The 25,589-nt window shown below is 42.3% G+C and overlaps 1 protein-coding gene across 2 annotated transcripts; it reads left to right on the forward strand.

Annotated features, from left to right (window-relative positions):
- Positions 1 to 492: 492 nt before the first annotated feature.
- On the forward strand, positions 493 to 25,589 carry hace1 (HECT domain and ankyrin repeat containing E3 ubiquitin protein ligase 1). Of its 2 annotated transcripts, XM_084557670.1 has the most exons (25): positions 493 to 854; positions 1,949 to 2,003; positions 2,106 to 2,195; positions 2,981 to 3,085; positions 3,488 to 3,563; positions 3,707 to 3,838; positions 4,200 to 4,282; positions 4,478 to 4,574; positions 4,649 to 4,750; positions 4,831 to 4,937; positions 6,428 to 6,578; positions 6,707 to 6,805; positions 9,281 to 9,585; positions 11,770 to 11,838; positions 11,983 to 12,070; positions 13,700 to 13,811; positions 15,887 to 15,984; positions 16,149 to 16,236; positions 16,331 to 16,480; positions 17,011 to 17,207; positions 18,501 to 18,632; positions 21,597 to 21,695; positions 22,766 to 22,836; positions 22,929 to 23,042; positions 24,058 to 25,589. In XM_084557670.1, exons 1-25 carry the CDS (start codon positions 764 to 766, stop codon positions 24,158 to 24,160), a joined length of 2,814 nt encoding a protein of 937 aa, XP_084413796.1. In that variant the 5' UTR covers positions 493 to 763; the 3' UTR covers positions 24,161 to 25,589. The 2 variants fall into 2 exon arrangements, with proteins under 2 accessions (XP_084413796.1, XP_084413797.1); XM_084557671.1 differs by lacking the exon at positions 6,707 to 6,805.

Raw genomic sequence — 25,589 nt, forward strand, 5'->3', positions numbered from 1 at the left:
CCTGAGCACCTTGAGAGGGAGCTTGAAGTCTCTGAGGCGTCTGAGGAGGTAGAGACGCTGTCTGGCACTTCTTCACGATGGTGTATTATATTGTGCTATGGCTGTAAGTTTTAATAAATGTGTTTATAATGGCAGTCAATGGGACGTTTTTCGGATAGTAAGTTTTAAATCTGATGCTACACAAAATCTAATAATGTAAAGTCAATATTTCAGATAATCTTGGTCATATCTAAGAATGTTTTTTATTTTTTATTTTTTTATTTTTTAAATGCCCCAGACCCCGACATTAGTTTTATTTTTTCGTAAAACGTTTGTGACTTTAAGTAATCTAACTGGTATTTAAAGGGTTAAAATCCTTAAAACGATTGAATTTTTGGTAGTTTTGTAAAGTACTGAAGAGATTTATGCAGAAAAAAGCAGAAAAAATATTAATCAGTAAAGTTTTTAAAGCATTTATTTGTTTTTGTTTTGGAAATGGACATTTTAACCTCAGGGTTAAGCCCAGCGCCACTGGAACGACATTTCCCACACGGCCCAGCTTTCGAACGTCATCACAACAGGAAGTGTGGGAAGCTAGGTGGTACCGCTGGTGAATGAGTACAGCGGAACATCGAAAGCACTGTAAACCAGTGTGTGTGACTCCCGTGGAAAGGGTTTCCCTGTGTCCGGCACTCATGGACGACGCCCGAGATCCACACCACCCCTCTAGGTCCAAATAAACAACGACGGCCGCCGACGCTTCACCTTCCTCTGCGGTTCACCTATGATGGAACGGGCGATGGAGCAGCTTAACGTACAGCTCAGCCGGCTGACCCGTTCCCTCCGCCGGGCCAGGACCGTAGAACTCCCGGAAGGTAACGACACACAGGATGTGAAAGGCGGCGGCCAGAACGCGCACGAGCGTACGCCGTTAACGCCGGCGCTCACGTGCCATTATTGCCATGGTGAGGTGGCATAGCAACCTGCCGCGGCCTTTAACAGCCGCGCAGTGATGATGTGAATGGATTTGGTTTGTTTGTGTCTTCATTTGACAGTTGGACGTGTCTCTGTCTTCGAGTGAATGGACAGTATGATAAAGACGACCATGGACTGAGTGTCAGACCCGGTGTGACTGAATTAATGACAGTTTATCCGCATGTAAACACGGTGGTCTGGCTGTTGTAGACTGCCGTCCAGCGTTAGAGTGTGATGTTATGTTTTACCTATTTTGGGCATTTGAAGCGGAGATCAAAACATAACAATGAGACTAGAACAGAGACTGTCTTTAGCTTTTATTTTACAAAAGCCTCCTCCCTTTCTCCTCTTTCCACTCGTCTTCTTCTCTTCCTCCTTCAGTCTTCTTCCTCATTTATCAACTTCTTCTTCTGCTTCCCCATCTTCTTCTCCTTCTCTTCTTCCCTCCTCTCCATTCTTCCTGCTTTCTCGTTTACACCTTCCTCCTTCTTCTCGTCCCTCTTCTCATCCTCATCGTCCTCTTTTCTCTCTCTTCTTCTTCTTCCTTCTTCGTCTCATCTTTCTTCTTGTCCTGCTTTTCACCCCCCTCCTCCTCCTCCTCCTCCTCCTTCTTCTTCTCCTCTTCCGTATAACGTAACCCATTCCTTAGCCCCTAACCCTAACCCTCACCGTCTCAACTAAGGGCCTAACCCTAGCCTGCACTTGGTGGTGCCTCGTGGCGGGAGGACGGTCTGGAGGAATTGGCTTGTACATAGCCAGACATAAATACTTCTGCACATTTCTGAATTCATTCTGAAATGCTGACGTCATCTGTTTTGTCTTCAGTAAGGACAGTGAGTCACTGAGAAGCCATGCGTGCCCAAACAAACATGTTCCCTCCTCCATATTCCTGCTCCCCCATGTTCACTTCCCCTCTCCTGGTATGTTTGGGGGCTGCTGGACATAGTCTGGAGGGACTGACGAGCTGAAATCTTGTTCTCTTATTCTCCCACAGACAATGAGACCGCAGTGTACACACTTATGCCAATGGTCATGGCTGACCAGCACAGGTGAGCCATCCGTCTGCACGTCTTTCCCACTGCAGGTGTAGTGCGTTGCCTTTGTTGTCTCCAGAAGAAATGACCTTCCGTGTGCCATCTTGTCTCTGAAAGGTCGGTGACAGAGCTGCTTCTCAACTCCAAGTTTGATGTGAACTACGCCTTTGGACGAGTGAAGAGGAGTTTGTTACACATCGCTGCCAAGTAAGACACAGTACTGCTTACTCTGTTCCTAACTTATATTAAACCGGATTAATAACTGACCTAAAATCAGTATCACAGTGTCATTTCACTATTATTTGCACTGTGATACGGACCACGTTTTGGAATTACTAAGAGGAACTTTTCTTTTTATACTTACTGTATTTGTTCAGACACCTTGTAAGCATGTAGTGAAATGGTGAAAGAAAATTTAAGGGCTACCGTGCGTCTGAATAGTCCTCGCGTTGTTTTCCGTTGCTAGCTTTTGTGGAGCGTGTTCGTTGCATCATTTGCATGTAGGTGTGTTCCGCTTTTTGTCAAGTCAAGTCCAAAGTGCGTCTGTGACAAACAGGCAAATCATAAACAGGTTGTAACTCACATTAATTGGTCGCATGTTAAGGTGAGCTTTAATGGCTGAACCTGTGGCCAACTTGCTGGAAGGCAAAACCAGAACAATAACGGCTGAGTTCACCTCAGTGTTCCTGTTGAAAGTTGTCTCCAAGTGTTGTTAATCCAAAGTAACAGTCACACTTTTTGGCAAGAGATATACTGTTAATGTTTTTTTGTTTTTTTAAATGCTATTGTTCAGTTCTGGATTCCAGTAGAGGGACAACAGACAGTAAATGTTTGTGAAATGCTTGGTGTGAAATCGTTCTGGACGCTTGTTTGAAAGCCTTTTAAAACGAAAGCGCAGTTTCTTTGTTACGCCGCTATGTCGGCAAAGGCGATTACGTGCAAAACAGCTGTTTGCCGCTCTGACACGAGGCGCACTGTGTTCCCTTTAAAAGCTGCGGGTCGGTGGAGTGTCTCGTTCTGCTGCTGAAGAGAGGTGCCAACCCAAACTACCAGGACATCTCAGGCTGTACCCCTCTGCACCTCGCCGCTAGGAACGGGTAGGACGGATCATCTTTAAGATCTTTCATCACTTATTCTTAGTGATTTCTTTTTTTTTTTTTCTACATATACAAGGCATCTAGTCATATTAATCTCCTAAATAGATTAATGTGTCATTGGTCGTGCATCTTTTACTTAAATGTACCCTTTAGAGCCTTTGTTTTCTTTTAATTTCCTTACGTTCAGTAATATTAGTAGTGCTTATCACAGGGACGCATTATATGAACCCTTGAGGTATAAAAACATTGCCTTACTCCTGTTTTTAAATGCCTGCCTATTAAAATTGTTTGTTTGGTGTGCATCTTCTTGTTGTTTGTGGACGTTTAGTCACATTTCACACTATGACTCAGCCGTGACTGTGTTTACAATGCTACTGATACTAAACCCTTTCCTTCACTCAGACAGAAGAAGTGTATGGGCAAACTGTTGGAATTCAATGCTGATGTCAATATCTGCAACAATGAGGGACTGACTGCTGTGAGTGGGCTATCTGATACTACATTCTGTTGAATCTCTCCAATCATTGTAGTCATCATTGCTCAAGTCATTGCCTACTGCATGTGTGGTTTATTAACTCCTGTAGTCAGTGTACTAACTGTCCACGTGGACCTCTGCTGCAGATCCACTGGCTGGCAGTGAATGGGCGAACGGAGCTGCTGCACGATCTGGTCCAACACGTGTCCAACGTGGACGTGGAGGACGCCATGGGGCAGACTGCGCTGCACGTAGCCTGTCAGAACGGACACAAAACAGTGAGCCAATTACAACATGGCTTTTAATTTAAAAAATTACGTTTCTGCGATAAAAATTAGCCAAAACATCAGCAGATTTTCATACAGAGTAGACAAAGAGAACCCAATCGAAGAAATGAAACAGAATTCTTGCACTTGTGAATTTGTTTATTCAGGAAAATGAGCCTATATTACATATCTGTGAGGTGCAAAAGTAAGTCAGTCTGTTCAGAAGTGTTTCCAGTCAATCTAATGAGACTTTTAAACAATCTGGGATTTGTCACAGTCTCTTCTTCACAACATATACACACACACATTTATCTCATTTTTTTTTCTTTTGGGTATATTTTACAGTGAGTATGTGTTGTGTGTGTGTGCTCAGACGGTGTTGTGTCTCCTGGACAGTGGAGCTGATATCAACAGGCCAAATGTCTCTGGAGCCACGCCTCTGTACTTTGCCTGCAGGTGAAGTCACCAGTCATAATTCACTATTCAGCAATTGCGTTTCTTCTTTCCAATTTAGAAAATGGCTTAAAAACAAGTTGCTAATTCCACACGTCACCCGAATAAACCCTTAATAAATATTAAGAATTGAACATCCATGATCAGCTTTACATGTTACTAAAGTTGTCTTCAAAATTGTCTCGTATGATTCTTCAGCCATGGCCAAAGAGACACGGCACAGATCCTGCTGTCCCGAGGTGCCAAATACCTCGCTGATAAAAATGGAATCACTCCTCTGGATCTCTGTGTGCAGGTTAGTGTTTCCAAACCATTTAAGCTTTCATACATCGTTCAGTTTCTGAGCTTCCTGAGTTTTTTTTTTTTTAGGGTGGATATGGGGAAACCTGCGAGATCCTCATTCAGCACCACAGCAGACTGTTCCAGACCCTCATCCAGATGACGCAGCACGATATCATTAAAGAGAACATGGTAAGATTAGTTTGTCTCTAAATTCAGCGGGAAGCCCTGCGTGTTGATTTCACTTGACGTGTGTTTATGTGTGTGTGTAGCTCAGGCAGGTTCTGGAGCATGTCTCTCAACAAAGTGACAGTCATTACCAGAGGATATTGACTAGTCTTGCCGAAGTGGCTACCACCAACGGACACAAGCTTCTCAGGTATATATATATACAGTATTTGTACACATTTGATTCACTGATTTTGTTCCTGTTTCTTCTTTGTTTTATGTTGCAGAGTATTCAAACCTCTTTGTTGTGTTGTTAATTACCTTTTAAATGTGTCACATTGCCATTTTCTCTATCAGTCTAAACTCAATGACTCATAATAATGGACTTTGGCTGGTAAAAAGACCACCCTATTGCTGTCTTGGAGGCTTTTGGTCATTGTTGTGCTCATATTCTGAAACTCTCTGGTCATCTGTTTCCCTATTTCCTTATTTTCCCGATAAGGCTGCATGGCCAACTCTAAGAGGAATACCAAAAGAGGTTACTGTGCTCCTGAGAACGCTCCACAGTCGGCCTCTGTGGCCCATTTGTGTGACTTGAAGCTGTAACTGCTGCCTCTACAAAGTACTTGAGGTTCTGTGTACTTTTTTGAACAAAGTGTTTTATTTATACTTGTGCATGTTCAAATTGTACACAACTGCCTCATAAGGCCATTCAAACAAACATCAAAACAAACCAGCACACAGTACCCTTTATCAAAGGAGAACTATTTAGAATTTGGCAAACATATTAAAAGAAAAAAAACAAAGGGGTTTGAATACGAATGATTATAATAATCCATGGTATCTGATAGAGAGGAATCACCCAGTAAGAGTAAAATAGATAAACAAATCAAAGGGGAAAATACTTTAGATGACAAGTGTTAGTTTTAGCCATTTTCACCATAAAGTCAGTCTTGGCCTACCTCACACTGATAGTCTAAAATAAGCAATCACAGGGGCCCAACGGTTTAAGAATAAATCCATTTTCATCTGGAGTTTTGCTGTTATTCTTTCCATCGAGTACACTGTCATTAGTCTGTCTTTCCATTGATGTAGGGCAGGTGGGTGTGGTTTAAGCCAGGACAGACAAAGTTATCATTTTCTTTGCCACTAACAGGGGGATGTTCAGCTAGTATACCTTTTTCCTATCTATACTTCCCTCTGGAAATGCTCCTAAAACATAGTACAGTGGATCTAACGGTAAATCAACATTCAGAAAGGCAAGTATTTTTGTACGAATCCCCTCCCAGTACGATTTCAATTTTGGGCAGTCCCAGAAAATGTGTGTGTGATCTCGATTCTGTGTACTTACTACTGTAAGAGATTTTATTTTTTATGCTTGCGCTTGATGAGGAAAAAAAATGTTTATTTTTATTTAAAATGAACACATTCAAGTACCGGGAGTTAAGGCTCTTTTAGGGTACTGCGGGACATAGATGCCGTAATTTACGCACATAGTCAGCGCGGGTTTGCGTATGGTCTGCGCTGTTGCTGTAGCTTCTGCGTCAACTTAACGCATAAGTCTAAACCGCCTATTAGGGTGACGTTTGCTCAACTCCAACAACAGATTGCTTGGAATGGCGTATCTCAATGTAATGTTGTGTAGTTTCAAATGTATTGTTGATTAGAGCTGAGACTGGTTTCTCTTCTGTCCCTTCTCAGCTTGTCCAGCAGTTACGAAGCCCAGATGAAGAGTCTGCTGAGGATTGTTCGTATTTTCTGCCACGTGTTCCGCATTGGGCCCTCGTCGCCCAACAACGGCAATGACATGGGCTACAATGGCAACAAGACGCCACGCAGCCTGGTCTTCAAGGTTGGTAGGAGTTATACGCATAGAATGCGGTGGTCTCTAGGTGTGCCACTGAAATTACATATCAACATATATTTTAGATGATCACCATGCATCCATCCATTTTCTTCCGCTTATCTGTGGTTGGGTAGCGGTGGCAACAGGCTAAGCATGGAATTCCAGATGTCCCTGTCCCCAGCAACACATTCCAGCACTTCCTGGAGGATCCAGAGGCGCTCCCAGGCCATACGGTATATATAATCCCTCCAGCAAGTTCTGGGTCTACTCCCAGCTGGCTGTGCCCGATAAACCTAGAAAGGGAGACACCCAAAGGCATCCAACCACATGGGTGAACCACCTCAGCTGGCCCTGTTCGACAAAAAGGAGCAGTGGCTCTTCTCTGGGCTACCTCCAGATGTCCAAGATACTCATTTCAGCCCTTTAGCTGCTTTTAATCTGTAACTTTCTTTGTGTAGTGACTTTCTGGTCAGTACCCAAAGTTTATGACCATAGTTTAGGGGTGGAATGTAGATCGACTGGTAAATGAAAAGCTTTGCCTTAAAGCTCAGCTTCCTCTATACCATAACAACCTGCGTGTGACACCCTGATAGTTGGGGCACACCCTAAGGTTCCGCTTTTTAAAAATGGGAAGGTCTGCCACTGCCCAGGTACTGTCCCACACAGCATAGTCTCATATTTTTTTCCATTCAACCATGTCTCCATCATACATAACACACTGTTTTCCCACTACTCATGCTGTCTGCTATCTAGGGCCAGGAGCTTTTCATTCTTGTTAATCAGTGTATAAACAGGGCTTGTTTCCACACCTTTGTATTCTTCTTCACCATCGCTCTGGCTCAAGATAAAAGGAGATGTTTGTGAGTCACAGTCAGTGGAGGCTGGAGGTACCGGTGGTGCTGTGGCCCCAAAATATGAGCAGACTTTCCACACTGCAAGCACTCTGATTGCGCAAGTACCAGACACTCACACACAGTATTTTCTTTTTTTTTTTTTGACATGTTCAGCCAAACACAGCAAGCAGAAGAGCTGTTTTACTTATTGTCAACAGACATATCCATGTTCAAATCTAGTATAGTATCTACCACTGTGCAGGTAGTCTTTAATTGTAATATGAATGCTTATTAACAGGATTAATATTGTCTTAAATCACGTCTATAAGATCTGTGACACCAAGATAGAGTTAATAGAACTGCATTAAGCTAATTTATGCCATCTTTATTAGATATATTCCAATTTGTTCATGCCAACGAGGACACACACAATTCTTAGTCATGGAATTCCACAGGGTACTTTACTCGGACCGATACTTTTCATTTTAATTTCATTTTCACATTCTTGTGTTAGTCTGTACTATTAAATTCAGACAAAATTTAAGTTATTTAATTTAGCCCTGGGAAATAGACTGTCTGACCACATGGATACTCTGGTAGACATTGCCTTCACCTCCAGTACATGTTGTATTCGCTTAAATCGCACATAAAACAAGCCTCAAGCACTCTCTTAAAAAAACCATCCTTGTGATCCAAAATGTCGCTGCGAGAGTTTTAAAGGGAATTGGCAAGCGAGAGCGTATTTCACCCACACTGGCTGCTCTTCACTGGCTCCCTGTAGAGGGTAGAGTTTAAAGTCCTTCTTTGTATGAATAAAGCCCTTTATCACCATATTTCATCATATCTTAAGTACTGTGTCATGCCATGGTACCTCAATAGAACACTTTGATCTCTGAATTGAGGCTTATTTGTGGTTCTTAGATGTTCTAAAACTATAATAAGAGGCAGAGTTTCTGTTGCTGTGGAACCAGCACCCTTCATGCTGTTGCAGTGGGGGCTGTATGTTTATAAGACTTGTACTTATTATTTTGAAAGACTGGGGTCATACGGGGATCTATTAACATTATGTGTAAATAATCTCCTGTAACTACTTATCGTGCATGTCTACATTGACCTCATCTCCCCTTTCACTTGAGCCACGCAATCAGCCAAACGCCCCTCCCTTTCCCAGAGAGGAAAGGGAGGGGTATTCAGTGAGTTGCCGCCTGCAACTTCACCTCTAGATGCCACTTAATCCTACAAAATAAAACTTCATGCCAGGAAATAAAGCAAACCGGGATCAAATCTCTGGCAGAGTTCTTCAAAACTATTTTCCTGATGTGAAACATTTAATCATTTTTATAGAAAACCTGTCTAAAGTAATCTTTCTAATATCTTATAAGTGCCATTACTGGTATAAAATTCTCAAAAAACAAACAAACCAAAAAACATCTTAACATTTAAATTGCTTGTTTTTGCCTTTCAGATTTATCTGCCTCTAACCACATTCAGTGAAGAAGAAAAATTAATAAGAAGTCGATCCAGTTAATTAACAGTCTGTGTCCTGGAAAAAGGTTGCTGGGGATTTTCTGAGCTTTAATTTATTTATTTTTTCGTCATGAATAAATCTAAAAGGATTAAAGATATGTGAACCTGGTCAAATAAAACGCAACCTTTTCCAAAATCATACTGAAAAACTTAGGTATAATTAGGTCCTTGCTAATGTTCCTTACACTGACCTTAAGTAGAGTCAGAACTTTCGTGGATTGTCCCCAGCTAGACAAAGGTATGGTACTTGCAAACCGCCTGGAAGTCAAAGTAGCTCCTCTTGTATGATTTTGTCCCTTTTCTCTTTAATCCTACAAGTCCTTTTACCTCCTGTCTGTCTCTCTGCAGCCGCTGGAGCTTCTGTGGCACTCCCTGGACGAGTGGCTGGTGCTCATCTCCACAGAGCTGGAAAGGAACAGGAAGAACCCGTCTTCCTCCTCCAGCAGCAGCGAGATAGCTTCTCTGCTTCTGAAACAACGCGAGGCCGACCACAACGGCGACACGCAGAACCTCCCCTCCTTGCTGGACCATCCGATCGTCAAGGAGGCAGAGGGGTACGCCGATGGGGAGGATGTCATCTCTATGACGGCCAACCGACTCAGCGCTGTTATCCAGGCCTTCTACATGTGCTGCTCCTGCCAGATGCCACAAGGGTCTGTGCTTAGCTTTCATCTGTCAGCTCTAATAGCATACAAAGTAGTATAATTTAACATAGGGAGCATTAAGTATTAGCTGGATCTAGATCTAACAGACTTCTAGAACTCATATAGTATACAGTGCCAAAAGCACCGCTGCTACAAGCTAGAACTACTACTAGTACTACTACTATGACTACTACGACTCCATAATTTCTGTCACAGTACTACTTCTTTAGCCACGACTATAACTACACCTGCTTACCCTAATGCATCTACACATACAACTACCGTATTTTCCCGACTATAAACCGCTGGTGTTTTAATGTTTAATTACCGTAAGGGTTTCTTCTACCACGGAGGGGATTGTCGGGACAGAAATGACTGTTTGGAAACGCAAAGCGTCCCATTTATTTACATTTGACAAACATAAATCTTTCGATCAATCAAACAAAAAATCAATCGATCAAACTTTCACATCTTTGACATTACAAACAGCATTCGTGCAGTGCACAAATAATACAACTGTGCGCTCCTAGCGCACTTCCTGCAGTCATAGTACCGTAGTAGTGCAGTATAACAAAAAACAAAGCTTAACGCTTGACGAGGCAATAACGTTAAATGGTTAAATTTAATTCGTTTTTAAAAGTGCTTGCCTGTAACACGGCAGCAAAAGTGCAGTAACCCGGCTGCTCAACTAAATAACCAGCATCTTTTTCGAAAACAGCCAACACAGCAGTAAAGGTGCAGTAACACGGCCGTTTACTGTATCAAAATAACCAGCCTACTATACCAGAAAAGTCAGTTCTTAATCCTCGTGTCATCGTCTATGACATGATAGTGCGCCCCTGGTGACCGTTAGCTGTAAAAATCCATCCGCCGTTGTATGAGCCGCAGGGTCCAAAGCAAGTGACAAAAGTAGCGGCTTATAGTCCGGAATTTACGGTACAACGTTGGTACCACAGGCACTTCTTCTAATTTGCAGATCTAATGTTTAACAGCCATAATACACCGATCAGGCATAACATTATGACCACTGACAGGAGAAGTGAATCACATTGACCATCTTGTGACAATTCAGTGTTCTGCTGGGAAACTTTTGGACCTGGCATTCATTCATGCACCACCCAACTAGACCAGACCAGGCACCCCCACCCCATAGCAATGACACTCCTTGATGGCAGCAGCCATCCCCAGCAGGATGCAGCCTGACACAGGGACACACACACACAAAAACGCTTTAGGAACAACTAAAAAGAAAAACATGAAGAACAGCACAAGGTGTTGACCTGGCCTCCAAATTCACTAGATCCCAAACTGATCAAGTATCTGTGGGATGATCCACAGAGGCCCCTCCCCTCAAAGACCCCCCACTAACAACATTCTGTTACCAGACACCACAGGACACCCTCAGAAGGCCCATGTCCATTCTCTGATGAGTCCCAACTGTTTTGGAGACCTACACAGTATTAGGAAGGCGGTCATAATGTTATGCCTGATCAGTGTATACTACAAGTATACTATTACTGCCATAGCTAGTTTCAATCCGGCATTAAAGAAAGCTACCAACACATATCCAATGTGATTTGATGTTAATGCGCTGCTAATTTATCTACTGCTGCTGCTGCGGTCCATACAGTATAGTGTTATATAGGCTCAATTCATCTTTATAATCTTGGGTTTACATTACACTACATTGACATTGTAGACACTTAAAAGCCTTCTTTGTAGACAGCCTAGACAAGGAAATAAAGGCCTTAGTTGCATATAATTGTACTACTAACGCTACTACTTGTACAACTACTTCCAGCGACTCAATGCTGCAGTCATTATTTAATCTATCACATCACAGTCATGCCTCATTTAAAGTACCTCCTCTTAGGTCTCACATTTATTTGTCTTTGTTTAAACCACTCTCTAAGTCCGTAATTATGCAAAACTGGATGACTAAAGATGCCTAATTAGCTGGCAGCAGACGGCTGTTATTTACCCGTCATCTGAATTTAGCTGTCTTTCTGTCTGTTTTTATTGCACTTGCTCTTTTTCACCCCGCTCCCCATCAGTATTCTGGATAAGTGATGTTTTTTTTTGAGTTGTGAGCCAGTTATTTATTTATTTTTTTTTATTGTCCTGAATCTCTTTTCCTTTCTCACACCCGCCTTCCTTACCTGTCTTTGTTGTTGTTGTTTTTTTCTCACACAGAATGACATCGCCACGCTTCATCGAATTTGTCTGCAAGCACGACGAGGTGCTGAAGTGTTTCGTAACCAGGTGAGTCAATGGGGGTCCCTTCCATACGTCAACCTTTTGACACGTCGGAGGTGTCGTATTGATCGAGCGACTCATTGTACCGCTTCCGTGTCTTTGTTTTCTCACCCCTCCCGTCTTTTTGCCACTCGGGCCCCCTCTTTTCAGGAATCCAAAGATAATCTTTAACCACTTCCACTTTCTCCTGGAGTGTCCAGAGTTGATGTCACGCTTCATGCATATCATTAAGGGCCAGGTAAGGCTATATTTATATACTGTATATACTACTACTATATACTGACACAAAACATTTGCAGCCTTAATTGGAGGGTATTCACAAATAAAGTGGCGGAAAGATGTAGGAGTTCCTTTAATAAGTAGCCTGATTTCATGGACAGATGTGGTATAATTCCTTTATTATTTCTGATTCCATTTGCCGTTGTTGTAAACCCACTGCATGCAGTCAAACGAGCTCTCAGTGTAAGTAAGACAGACCGTCCTTCGGCTGCAGGAACAAAGCAAATGCATCAGAGGGATAGCAGGGACATTAGGTATGATATTTGTGTTCCACGCTTTAAAATAAGCATGTGCAGTTTATGCCCAAATCCAATATAACTATAAATTGAACCGATATAACAAGTAATGTGTAAGTGTCCAAATATATATGGATCTTACTATAGAATATTGACCAAAATGCCGAAGTTATTTTCAGCTTTTCCCTCAGCTCAGTACAGACGCATTAATTTTCACCTTCTCATCCAGGTGTACCTTCATAATCCAGGGTCAAGACCGTCTAATATTTGCTGTTTATTAGCTCCCAGGCTGAAACAAACACGTCCTAATTTTGATATTTTAGCCCTACTCTTAATTTGTGTTGCATGCAACCTTAACTATAAATGTGGTTCTTCTTTATTTTGGAAAGTCCGTCCTTATGTTTGTTTCTGCACACTGCAAAAACGGAACAGTTTGCGCAACAGCAATAGTTGCTGTGCTGTGTTGTAAGCCTTCATAAAACAATGAATTTACATTTGGTCATTATCTATTTTTAATATATTAAGAGGATGAAAAGGATAAGACGCTTGAAATAAGAAAGTTTAACTTTGACAAAGTAGTTTTGCACTTGTCTGCGTTTAAGCATCGTTATAACAAGTTATAATAGCTCATTAGCAGAATTTAGGAACATTTAAAGCGAGGCAAATGCTCTAACACAAAAACTGCCTGGTAAGAAGAATTGTCTCGGGAGATAGAAAAAAAAAAAATAAAAATACGAGCAGATTTTGCCTTCATTTAAGATATTTCATCTTTTCAGTTGTTGAAGTGCAGAGACTGTATGGAAAGTGACTTTGACAAGTCCCCGGTCTTCTTTTCTGGATCATTTAACAGTGTTACATCTACGGCAATAACACTTTTCTTAACTTCCATTTATGCAGCTTCATAAATTTTAAGCGCTGCTCTGAGTTGTGTGCTGTTCACTCGCTCTCCAGTTTTCATATTTGAGGTGCAGCATTCGAGCCTTGTTACCCATGGATTATGGCTCGCCTGGGAGTAGGCCCTCGTTTTAATTACAGACTTTAACCTGGTGAATTTAATTTCATCTCCTGATTCCTCTGCTACGCCCCGCAGCCCCGAGGGAAAAGTCTTTCTCTCTCATCCAAGCTCATCCCTCACTCTACCTCCAACGCTCAGAGAACAAAAGCATATATTATGCAAATAGACCCCAGCCTCATCTCTGTGTCACAGATGAGTATTTTCAGCACTGAAGGCTTTCCGAGCCCTCATTTGAGACTGAAATACCCAGAGTCTGAAAGTTGAAAGCGCTGCGATGTGGTAATGAGTTTAGGAAAGTGCTGTGCAATGTGGGATGAAGTCTTGTTTTCCCATTCAGCCCTTCAAGGATCGCTCTGAGTGGTTCTATGAGCATCTGCTGGCCGGCCAGCCAGACTCTGACATGGTTCATCGTCCAGTGAATGAGAACGACATCCTGCTCATCCACAGAGGTACAGGCTGCCTTCACCGCACACTCCCACTGTTCAAAGAGTCAGTTCCCTATAGCCTTATTACCTGGGGACATCGTGTGATTTAGAAATCACACCGCTACGTCTGTGTTTCGTGTGGCACTTTTGCACAGGATAAGCAAACTCATGTCAGAGGTAATGTTTTACCTTTTATAACTTCATACACTTTTTGACAGCCGTAGTTAATTTGCAAATACGGATTAATAATAAGAAAAAATTGGAGCTTATTATTACCTTTCATAATTCTTAAATGAAAAGAGGCAGAAAATAAACAACAAATCAAACAAAACACGTCCCCAAATAACCCCACAAATAAGAGATACCTGTTCGCACTGGATTAGTTTTATCACGGTTGACCTGCAATTATTACATTATTACCCAGGTAAAACGAATCCTGCGCGAATAGGGCTTTTAATGACAGATGCACTCAGAATAAGTTTCTGCATTCTGTGGATATGACACAGTTCTTGGTACAATGTGAACACCATATTAATTAGACCTCCTGCTGCTTCATGTTTTATTTTAGAAACAACATTTAAGAAAATGCGCGGGGCTGTGTTCTCACATTGTGTTTTCCCGGTGATATCTAACATGGTGCACTTTTTGGACTGTTCCAGTGTGGCCTGAAACCAGAACAACGTATCCGACTTGTGTTAGAAAGTTGGTCTGGAAACAGCTCCATTGGGAACTGATTATACTCCAGCAAAGGGGCCAATCAAATAGTTTGGGTAGACTTTATGTGGTGATTGGCCAGAAGAGTAACAGCGATGTAGTCATACACGTAATCTGAGAGCTGTGGGGTTTAATTTCTTTACAACAAAATAGCTCTGATTGGTTGTAGGACTGTCTACTTAGATGCAGAGGCATTTTTTTCTCTGTAATGATTGAAAAACCTTGGCGCCCCATAATGAAATCCAAATGTCTTGTTACCAGACTTATATTCTGAATTTAATCTGTCGAAAGTTGGGCTAGTTCCAGTGAAGGAAAAGCATATTTTTGTACATACTGCATGCAGCAAATGCAGACTTTAGTATTCTACATACAGTGTTCCTAGGGGGCAACTGCAAAACATAAATACACTAAAGGTTGCTTGCAATGCCATCTTCATAGACAGTCAGTCATCCCAAAGATATATCAGAATTAGACACAGTCACTGTTGAAAGATAAGAAAAACATGAATCATAAAGGACGTTTAACTTTCAAAAGATAAACGTACAAAACTGTTACTCACGATAATGTATAAAGTGTATCGATGAGAAGACACTTTACACTACAAAATGTTAAATTACATTGAGTGCATGAGCATCAATCAAATGCACCAAATGCACAAAGTTTTAATACTGTCTGCTGTTTGCTGTTCTGACATATGAGCACCCCCAAAACATCCATAGTGGATGGGGGTAGCATCCATCTGCAAAAAGTAAAGATTTTGCATGGTCTAAAATTGTGTGATAAAGTGGTAAAATGTCACTTTCTGCAGAGTGTGGATGTTTTCTGGATAACTGAGAGAAAAATGTGGATAGATTATAAAAAAACAAAAAAACCCTGCTGCGATTAATGACCTGATTTCCATAGTTAATGCTCATTAACGCAAATTAAATGCACTTCACATCAACAGTCGATGCAGATCATTTTGTTCTCGTCGAGGGAGGCATCTGGCGGGGCTTTGAAGTTGAACTTGCCTTTCAGAGGAGCGGCGTCTTTATCCATTTGTGCTCGTTAGTTTCTGCTTGCTTTCTTCTTCTGGGATTTTTGTCAGCTTTGACTCTACGGGGCATGTTACTGCCCTCCACAGGGTAAAATTGTTTGCTATGACCGCACTTCCAAACCCTGCTCTCCACAGCATAACTGCCGCAAAGAGTGAGTCATAATTTCCCAAACTGCGATTTGTGCCGTAGTCATAACAAGAGAACAGAACTAATGAACACCATTAGAACAGCCGTATTTCAAAGTAAAATGTACTTAAATACAATGTTAGATGCCACTAATACTAATAAATAAAAGGATTTCCCAACTTTCCACTTATTTTTGCTTATTTTTTTCTGTTTCTCTAACAGACTCCATATTTAGCAGTAGCTGCGAGATGGTTTCCAAGTCCACCAATGAGAAACTCAAACAGGGCATTGCGGTTCGCTTCCATGGTGAAGAAGGCATGGTGAGTTTCTGCATTCATATGACGTTGAAAGAGTTCTCAGAAATTCAGGTATTCATCAGTAGATGGGTAAATGTTAATCGACCCCTTTGTCTCGTTTATTCTAAAGCGCTGTGATGTGTGGTGTGGTGCTGTTGTGTTTGTGTTGAACTTTGTCTGTGTTTCAGGGCCAGGGCGTGGTTCGGGAGTGGTTTGACATCCTGTCGAATGAGATCATCAACCCAGACTACGCTCTCTTCACTCAGTCAGCTGATGGTATGGGGTGCTTTATTTATAAGCGATGGCATTCAGCGTTAAGAGAAGCAGAACGTTATCATGGTGCATGCGTGTGTGTGTGTGTGATCCGCAGGTACAACTTTTCAACCCAACAGCAACTCCTCAGTAAACCCAGACCATCTCAACTACTTCCAGTTTGCTGGTCAGATTCTGGGTCTGGCTCTGTACCACCGGCAGCTGGTCAACATTTACTTCACCCGATCATTCTATAAACACATACTAGGTAAGGAACACAGGAAAATGTGAAATCTTTACACTGTTTGATAATATCATCTGCCTTTAAACCATTAAATTAGTTTTGCATCACATCAGCTCACTCAAACTGGAACACTTGTGCCCGAATGCCAGTGCTGGAAGCAGATTAACCCTTTAAAAACGAATTTGCCGCACTTTGGATTACCGTAATTACGCCAAAATTCGCATCATCGGATAAATTGCTGTTGCGCTTTACAGCCAATATGGTGCCATTACAATAATTTCACTTGCACCTCTCCCAGGATGTTATTACACTTTTATAACATGCAGTAACTTGAAAATAATTGCCAGATATTGAAAGTTCCAGGTATTTTCTTACTCACAGGGCATTTTCTGACCTTTTTATAATCAAAATAAGCAAAAAACAGACATTTTTAGGCTTAGGTGTTGAAGGGTTAACTGACTTTAGTAACGTACTTTATTTGACACTCGTATAACATGCCTTATAACTCCTCATGTTGCCTGGTATGTGTGTGTGTATGTATTTGTGTTTCTCAGGTATCCCAGTCAACTACCAGGATGTGTCGTCCATCGACCCAGAGTACGCCAAGAACCTGCAGTGGATACTGGACAATGACATCAGTGATCTGGGGCTAGAGCTCACCTTCTCCGTGGAGACGGATGTGTTCGGGGCGATGGAGGAGGTGCCGCTCAAACCCGGGGGGATGAGCATCCTGGTCACCCAGGACAACAAGGTCGGTCACCACAGACGGGCATGATATCGTACGGTGTCGAAATAATACAAGAACTCAAATACAAGAAAAGGTTTCTCATCAAAATAGAGATGAACCTTTTCAGATTGGTCCAGTAGAAAAGTGTTTTGCATCAAGGGTCGGCAACTGCTGCCACGGGACTTAAACTGAGTCAATTTCCACAGCACAGCATTTGAGCTGTAGTTGCATAACACAGTCTGCTCTTTGAATATACCGTCACAATACACCCGTAGTTAGTAGTGGTAACAGCAAGCATGCTTTAATATTATAGGTCGCGGAATTATAGGGGCAGCAAAACAAACTGTTGTCGTTTTGAGGCCGGGACTAAAACGACGTTAAATAATAACCAACAACCCACTGTGATGACTTCAAGCTAACCCAGCCTGAGCCAACAGTGGTTCCCAGCAAGGTTCCTTGGCATCAGCGCTGCCATTTGGTGGCTAACTCTTAGCCGATCTCCACTCCAGACTGTTGGCTTAAACTTGGTTTACATGTAGATTTCAGTCTTAGCAAAAAAGCCGCGACGTGTCTTTCCCAAAATGTTGAACTATTGCTTCTAAACATTTAGCAGTTCATCCCATGTCTAAAATAGATTACAAGGCACTGCAACAGGGGTTTGAATGGAGTTTCGTTTCTAGTTTGTCGAAGTTCAGATTAGTTTGTTTTGGATCTATAAGAAAGTGTGTGCTCGGCAAAGATTTGCAAATGACTTTCATCTTTTCACTGCTTGATAAAGGCTACTGCAGGTGTCTTAATCAGACTACACACGTGGTTTCGCTAGAGATTCACTACACATGTTGCTGTGTGTCGTGATTTAACTAGATTTTTATATTTTTTTTATGAGGATTTACTAAGATTTGCTGTTTGGCAAACGTGGATAAACGTGTCAAGTGTAATCCCCGAAATGTCTTTAGAGAGAGCTTTAGTTCTGAACTTTAAAATGTATTTTATTTTTGTGGTGTCCTGCTGCAGCAGTGTGGCTGAAGACGGTGTTAATGACCATTGCCCTCTTGTATAGTTGGTCCCCTATGGAGGATTGATCTCCTTCCTCCAGCTCTTTGCCTTAAGTCCTAATTAGAGCGAGTAGTACTGCAGTGTTCCAGCAGGTGGCAGTCTTATAAAGCTGAGATCAGCCTTTCCGAGCAGCAAGAGTAACCGTGAAGGAGCTGCGACCCTTTCTCTTGACCGTCATCTGTATTTGTTAAAAGTGTGTGTGTGTGTGTGTGTGTGGGTGCGCGCGTGTGTGTGTGCGCGTGTGTGTGTGTTTCCTCTTAGGCCGAGTACGTCCAGCTGGTGACGGAGCTGAGGATGACACGAGCCATTCAGCCTCAGATAAACGCCTTCCTGCAGGGATTCCACACCTTCATCCCCCCCTCGCTCGTTCAGCTTTTTGACGAATATGAACTGGTTAGTTTTCTCTCCTCCGACCTCCGTGTCCCTCTCTTCTTCTCTTCCTAATCCTCCTTTAAATCTGCCTGTGCTCAGTTCTGATGCGGGATTGATTTTCCATGTCTGGGTCAGATTATCCGATCTGTAGAAGGCAACTGACGAGCTTGTTTTGGGTTTTCACCCGGCATAAGCTGTTTTTTATTTCACTTCCGATTGACTGCTTCAAACGTTGGGAAGATTCATTGAATTTAAAGGATACGGAGGTCATAGTCTGCATTTATTCTGTTGACAAAAACAATGAGCAGATCCGCAGCTTCTTTCTCTGTGTAGTTGAGCTCAAAGGCTATTAACAACTGTTCCTTCATTACTATGAATACACTGTAGTCTCACATAAAATGTCCTGCTGCCCCAAAAAGGTATGCACCTTTTAAAAAAGTCCCAGACAAATGCTCTATTTTCTTTTTTAATATATCCATATTTGTGAGATGTATGGGAGGAACTAATTCGGGGCAGAGGAGGGGAAGTCAGAAAGCACACCATTTGTTGGGTGTTCATATTAAACGAGGCCAAAGTTACAGATAATGCAAGACAAAATCTCATCCTCAGACTGCTGTGAACGGGAGGCTCCCTAAGCTTTATTACTAATTTCATGCTGCGCCAGGTTGTCGCAGATTTCTTTATCAAGTCAAGCGCTCCAGGCACAGCAAGGCTACAAAGTCAAACCAGGTTCTTCTTGGTGATCGTACGTACATGTTCTCACATAACTGTCTACTTAGAGGCATTTAATGTAGTCTGGCATACAACCACCTTTATGTCACGCAATAAGCACGACGGGGGATGTTTCTTTATGTTGCTCATGTCTGAACCAGGTGTCAGTTTGAAGGGATTGCAAAGACTACACCTAACGGCCAGTTGGCAGATACGTGCTGCACGTTGAGCGTGACAGGAAGTAACTAGAAGCTCAGAAGCTAGGAAAGCTACAAACCTATGTACAGAGCTCACATGATCGCGTCGTTGTGAAAATATTTGAAAGTCCAAGTCTGACGAAAATGAAAAACTAGAAGAGCGTCTGTCGCCCTGTTCAGACATGGTGTTAACATGTGTCTCGGGTGATCATATCACGGCCAGGTTGTCACAGATTTCTTCATGCAGTCAACAGCTCCAGGCGTAGCATGGCTACAAAGTCAAACCACGGTCTTCTTGCACAACTGTCTACTTGAGAAGTATTCCAGGCATTTAATTTACTCTGGCGTTACGAATAGCCGCCATTATGTCACACAATAAGCGTGTAATGAGCCTAATATTTACCAAACAAAGACAGCCTGCCACAGTCTGTTTTTTTTTTGGGGGGGTGTTGATGCTTGTCCACACACTGTCCATATTTCACACTGGATTTGGGCACTAACAAGTATGGATGGATTTGGGAAGTTGCCATTTCCAGTGAAGAATGTGAAATTATGTTGCAGTGGTAAGAGGATGAGGGAAAAAAGCACAAGCAAAGTGGGCTTTGGGGCTAATATGGTCCATAAGACAGAGGCTCAACTGAGTGGCTGTGTAAAAGGCAAAAAAAAAAAAAAAAAAAAGGATTTTTGTTTATTTATGTAAATCCTACAACACTAGTCTAGTGAAATCCCACAATGAAGCTGAATTGAGCCTAATAGGAGCTCTTTAAGAGAATAAGCCAACGCTCTCACATGTTAAGGTGGTTGAACAACTCCTGAATAAAATCGTCCTAAACAGATTTTATTTTTTACTTCAATCTGGAACAGTTTTAACATTTGTGACTCTCAGCACTTGACTGAGAGCACTTCCCTGCGGGAACCTCCCAAAGGGATCAATAAAGTCGTCTATCTATCTATCTATCTATCTATCTATCTATCTATCTATCTGTCTTTACTATTCAGTAGCATAGACTGTATATAAATATGGACAATGCGTCCCCACTTCCTTGCCTTGGACAAACTGACGCCATTTTCCCGGGCATACGGGCGGTGCCACCTCGTGAGATTGGAGTTTGCACAGTACGGTTCAAGGGTGGAGGTTATTGATGCCCCGCCCACACTTCCTCCAGACTCGCATTTTCGTTTAATTAATGCTACACTCTGCTTTACCTCCCCTAGTTACGAGGAAATGTTGGATTTATTTATTAAATTCTTTTTTTTTTACAACTTTCACAGTCCCACGGGACCGCTTTACGGTTGGCACGGCAACTGGTTTTGTTTGTATAGCGTCAAAAAACTAAATTAAACAAAACTTATCCAAGAAATTGACACTTGAACATGCACCAACATCATATTAACTACCTAAAATGGTTGAAACCTTCCTTGAAAACAATTTATTTGACGTGTATTTTAGTGTTTTAGTTTGGCCCAAGTCCCATCTGCTAACATGGAGGGGGTGGAGCTTAGGACCTATACTGCAGCCAGCCACCAGGGGGAGCTCTACTTGCTTTGGCTTCACGTTTGAGGAGCAGTTCCACCGTCCATCTTTATACAGTCCATGCTCAGTACTAGTGCTACTGGATGTGTATCAAAGGGTTTTATAATGCTTAGCTTTATTGTGGAGTAAGTGTCAACAGTAAGTGTGACTCATCCATGTTAAGTACCGCTTTTAAGACATGACAAAAGAAAAAGAGAGTGCATTTACTCATACTGAGTATTGGCGGATATTTTAGGCGGATAAAAGGTTGGCGCACTACACCCCTAAGAGTCGATGCAGGTAGGGGGGTAGTCTATTCTTACAGGATTAGCAATCAAACCACATTGTGTCTCATAGGGACTCAAAACGGCTCACCACGGGGACCTGTGGTCCTTGTACAGTAGGGACAAAGAGCATGTCAACGTTAGCGGAAATGTAGCCTAAGTAATAATTATGGTTAAGTTTGGAGTTTAAAAGAAAGAAACACGACCTCTGTGTGTGTGTGTGTGTGTGTGTGTGTGTGTGTGTGTGTGTGTGTGTGTGTGTGTGTGTGTGTGTGAACAGGAGCTCCTGCTGTCAGGAATGCCAGAGATCGACGTGCAGGACTGGTACAGAAACACCGAGTACACAAGTGGCTATGACCCTCAGGAGCCAGTCATCCAGGTGGGTCTTTCTTCTCCTACCTGACATGAATGAATGCCTCTATTATCACTGCATGTCAGCATAAATTTACCTTGCCTCCATTAGATTATACACCTCCACACACTCACATATACATGCATACAAAAAAAAAAGAATAAAAGCTACAGGATTCTGTTAATGCTGTAATTAATACAAGAATGATATTAGTCATATTTGATTGAAATGATTTCCTGGAAAACAGCATTTGCTAAACTAGTGATTGCCAAAGTGGGGGGGCGCAGCTATTTCAGGTGTGTCGTGCACACCGGAATTGCTTTATAAATTACCCGTGTCTTCAAAGTGCTTAACTCGCCTCATATAAAGTTGCCTGTAGAGTTGCTCAGGGCCAAAAATATTCTTGTCTACAAAAGGCGGGCCTTGCAGAAAAACTTAGGGAGAACTGCAGGACTATCCTTTTCACTGGTATATTTTTTAAATTTCCGACTATAAAGAACAAATGGCCGACAATTTCCTGGATAATCCTGCATCACGAGAACAGAATGAACGTCTACGTCTTCACTACAGATTAGCCAGACTGTGACGGCATGTGATGCGTCAAGTCGCCTGCACGCCATCTCCTTCCTCAGCCTTAACCAATGCCCATACAGTACAGCCATGTAGACTTGACAGCCAGATGTGCCTTACACACGGATTTCTACTGCTAGATGTCAGACTGGTACGACATGAAGCTTTAATTCATTTTGAAAAAGGCGAAGTCTTGGATATTACCAAAGCAGGCGCTTCTAAAAAGGACATTTTTATCATCTGTGCTTTCATTTCCCAATTTCTGACTCATCTGGAGGTGAATGATGTCGGCATGTTATTTCATCCCAGCACTATTTGAGCACCGCACACATGTTGAACGTCGGTAAAAGACGAATTTGAAAATAACAAATGCCCTGATGATGAGGACGATATTGAGGAGGAAAACTGTACTCAGTACCATTTCCTTTTTTTTTTTACTTTGCCACAAGTTAAGCAGAAATGGATATTGTATTATACATCAGTGCAGCTTCTTTGTTGGCGGTCAGCTAACCTCTCATCTTTTGCAGTGGTTCTGGGAGGTGGTGAAAAGCCTGACCCAGGAGGAACGAGTTCTCCTGCTTCAGTTTGTCACTGGAAGGTTTGTCCTGCTTCATCTCCACCATAGTTATACTTATCATGTAATGGCGTGTGAATGTCCGTAAAAGTAAACAAAGCATACTTCCTCATCAGTTCCAGGGTCCCTCATGGTGGCTTTGCCTACCTGATGGGTGGCAGTGGTTTACAGAAGTTCACCGTCGCTGCAGTGCCATACACCTCCAACCTGCTGCCTACCTCTAGTACCTGGTAAGTAGTCACTATTTTCGATCTGAATAATCCTGTTTAAACCTTTTCGAGAAGCCTTGTCATGTTAATTTTTTTTAAACCTCTAAGGCGCAGGTACGCCTCGTGTAATTATGCCTTATTTGAAACCGACTATTTCCAGGAACCGTTCTGTGAATTGTTAGAGTCAAAATGAATACCACAGAAACAAACCAGCCTCCCTCTCTCTCAAAACTGCTAGTAATTCAGTTTATAGTAAATGGTCTTACCGACTCAGTATAAGTCACTCCACACCAATCAGGCATAACATTATGACCACTGACAGGAGAACTGAATAACATTGACCATCTTGTGACAATCCAGTGTTCTGCTGGGAAATATCTGGACCTGGCATTCATTGGTGTGGATGTTACTTAGACATGTAGCACCCACCTAGACCAGACCAGGCACCCCCACCCCATAGCAATGACACTCCTTGATGGCAGCAGCCATCCCCAGCAGGATGCAGCCACAAAAACGCTTTAGGAACAACGAACAGCACAAGGTGTTGACCTGGCCTCCAAATTCACTAGATCCCAAACTGATCAAGTATCTGTGGGATGATCCACAGAGGCCCCTCCCCTCAAGGGCCTCCCACTAACAACATCCTGTTGCCAGACACCACAGGACACCCTCAGGCGGCCCATGTCCATTCTCTGATGAGTCACAACTGTTTTGGAGACACAAGGGAGACCTACACAATATTAGGATGGTGGTCATAATGTTATGCCTGATCGGTGTACATCTATAATTGAAGGACATTTGACAAATGATATGAAGCAGTAGATGGCAGCATGACCCTTCAGTGTAGTGACATTGACAGCAGTTCAAAAACTCTTACAAGTCAGCTTTTACAGAAAGTTACAGACTGATATTGTTTTAAGATTTTCTTTGAGACATCAGCTCCCTACCACCAGCTAGATACGGGCTTTTACGACCAACAGCGTTCAACCGATTTTCACCACTCTCCCCCCAACCCTCTTGTCCCACCTCTCCGCAGCATCAACATGCTGAAACTCCCAGAATACCCGAGCCAGGAGGTCCTGAGAGACCGGCTGCTGGTGGCTCTGCATTGCGGGAGCTACGGGTACACCATGGCGTAGACATCTTATCAGTTCACGCTGCTTTTTCTCCGCAGGCTCATGCAACTGCCGCAGACCAAATGTTTTCGTTGTCAGGTGCTGCTTTTGCTAGAAAAATAAGGGAAATCCAAAATTCTTATTAAAGAGGGGCCGGAAATGCACAAGGGTCTGAACAGGTTTTGCAGCTCAGCTCATATTTGTGCCAGAATTTCATTTTTTGTAATTTAGTTTTTGACAGGAAGAGTTACGCAACAAATAATTTACCGTTTTCATGCACATATTTTAATTTAAGGACTGAAGTGTACAATGAATTATCTGTTTGAAGCATAACAATCATCATAACAGGAAATAAATGAATGAATGTTAAATATTGATTCAGTTTAAGGAGCTTTCCATATGGACCTACTGAACATTCAAAGTGCATCATAGACTTATCACAGGAGTAAGGAACAAATCCGGTTTTTGCCATGCCCCCTTCACCTCCTTGTTTTAACAGTCCTTATTCTTTGGACCAGTAGCTCTGCACTGAACTTCTAAAACCACTTTCCGTCAGGACGGGGCATCACCAGAGGCTTTAGATACCAGTGCCAGTATCACATCTAGGTGTTTTGATATTCCGCCGTAGTTTGCCGAGACCGAAATCTTTTTATTTTGCTGTATAAACAATAACTAAACGGCCAAAATGAGCGTGCCAGCAGAGACGTGGAGTGCTGCAAGAGCCTCCACTCTTCTGGTCCCAGGCTGAGCTCCAGAGCATTAGCGGGGTCCAGCGCTATCGGGTGAGCTGGCCCAGGCTGCAGTCAGCATTTGTGTTTGCCCCAAGGCTGTTGGATGGGGTTAAGCTCAATGCTGTGTGCACTCCAGTAAAGTAAAGTTCTTCCAAAGCAAACCAGGACGGCCAGTTCTTAACAGCTCTACGTTTATCTATGCTGAAACACACTCCTCCAATCACTGTAACATTAATTGCACGCGTCACGTGATGGATTATAGGAAATTCTTTGTCATTTTTGAAGTGAGTAATTTGCTGTTGTCTGTATTTGTACTTTACTTTCTTCTTTACTGTCCCCGATTTGGTAAACTTTCACCAGGAGCAGTGCATTTGTCTACGTGACAAATGTTTGGCTCGCAGTGCCAAAAAGTAAAATCCTTTCTTTTCTTTTCTTTTATTTGTGCCCTTGCTGACTCAGAAACATGCTGAAAGGGATGGACACCATGTCATGAATGTATCACAGAAACGTCTTTCTTTCCATTTATTGAGGGAGTTACGTATATTGATTTTATCCGTCAGTATTGTTCTGCATTCCTCGCTTTACGAAACTCTTTCGTAAACAGATGTCAACGTTTATTGTAAAATGGAGCCTTTATACACTATACTGTAAATGTCTTCAGTATTTTACCTTGAAATATATATTGTGCTTTGAGATTTTATCTAATAAAACTTTTGATAATC

Source organism: Chelon labrosus (genome assembly GCF_963514085.1).
Source record: "Chelon labrosus genome assembly, chromosome: 12".
NCBI lineage: Eukaryota > Metazoa > Chordata > Actinopteri > Mugiliformes > Mugilidae > Chelon > Chelon labrosus.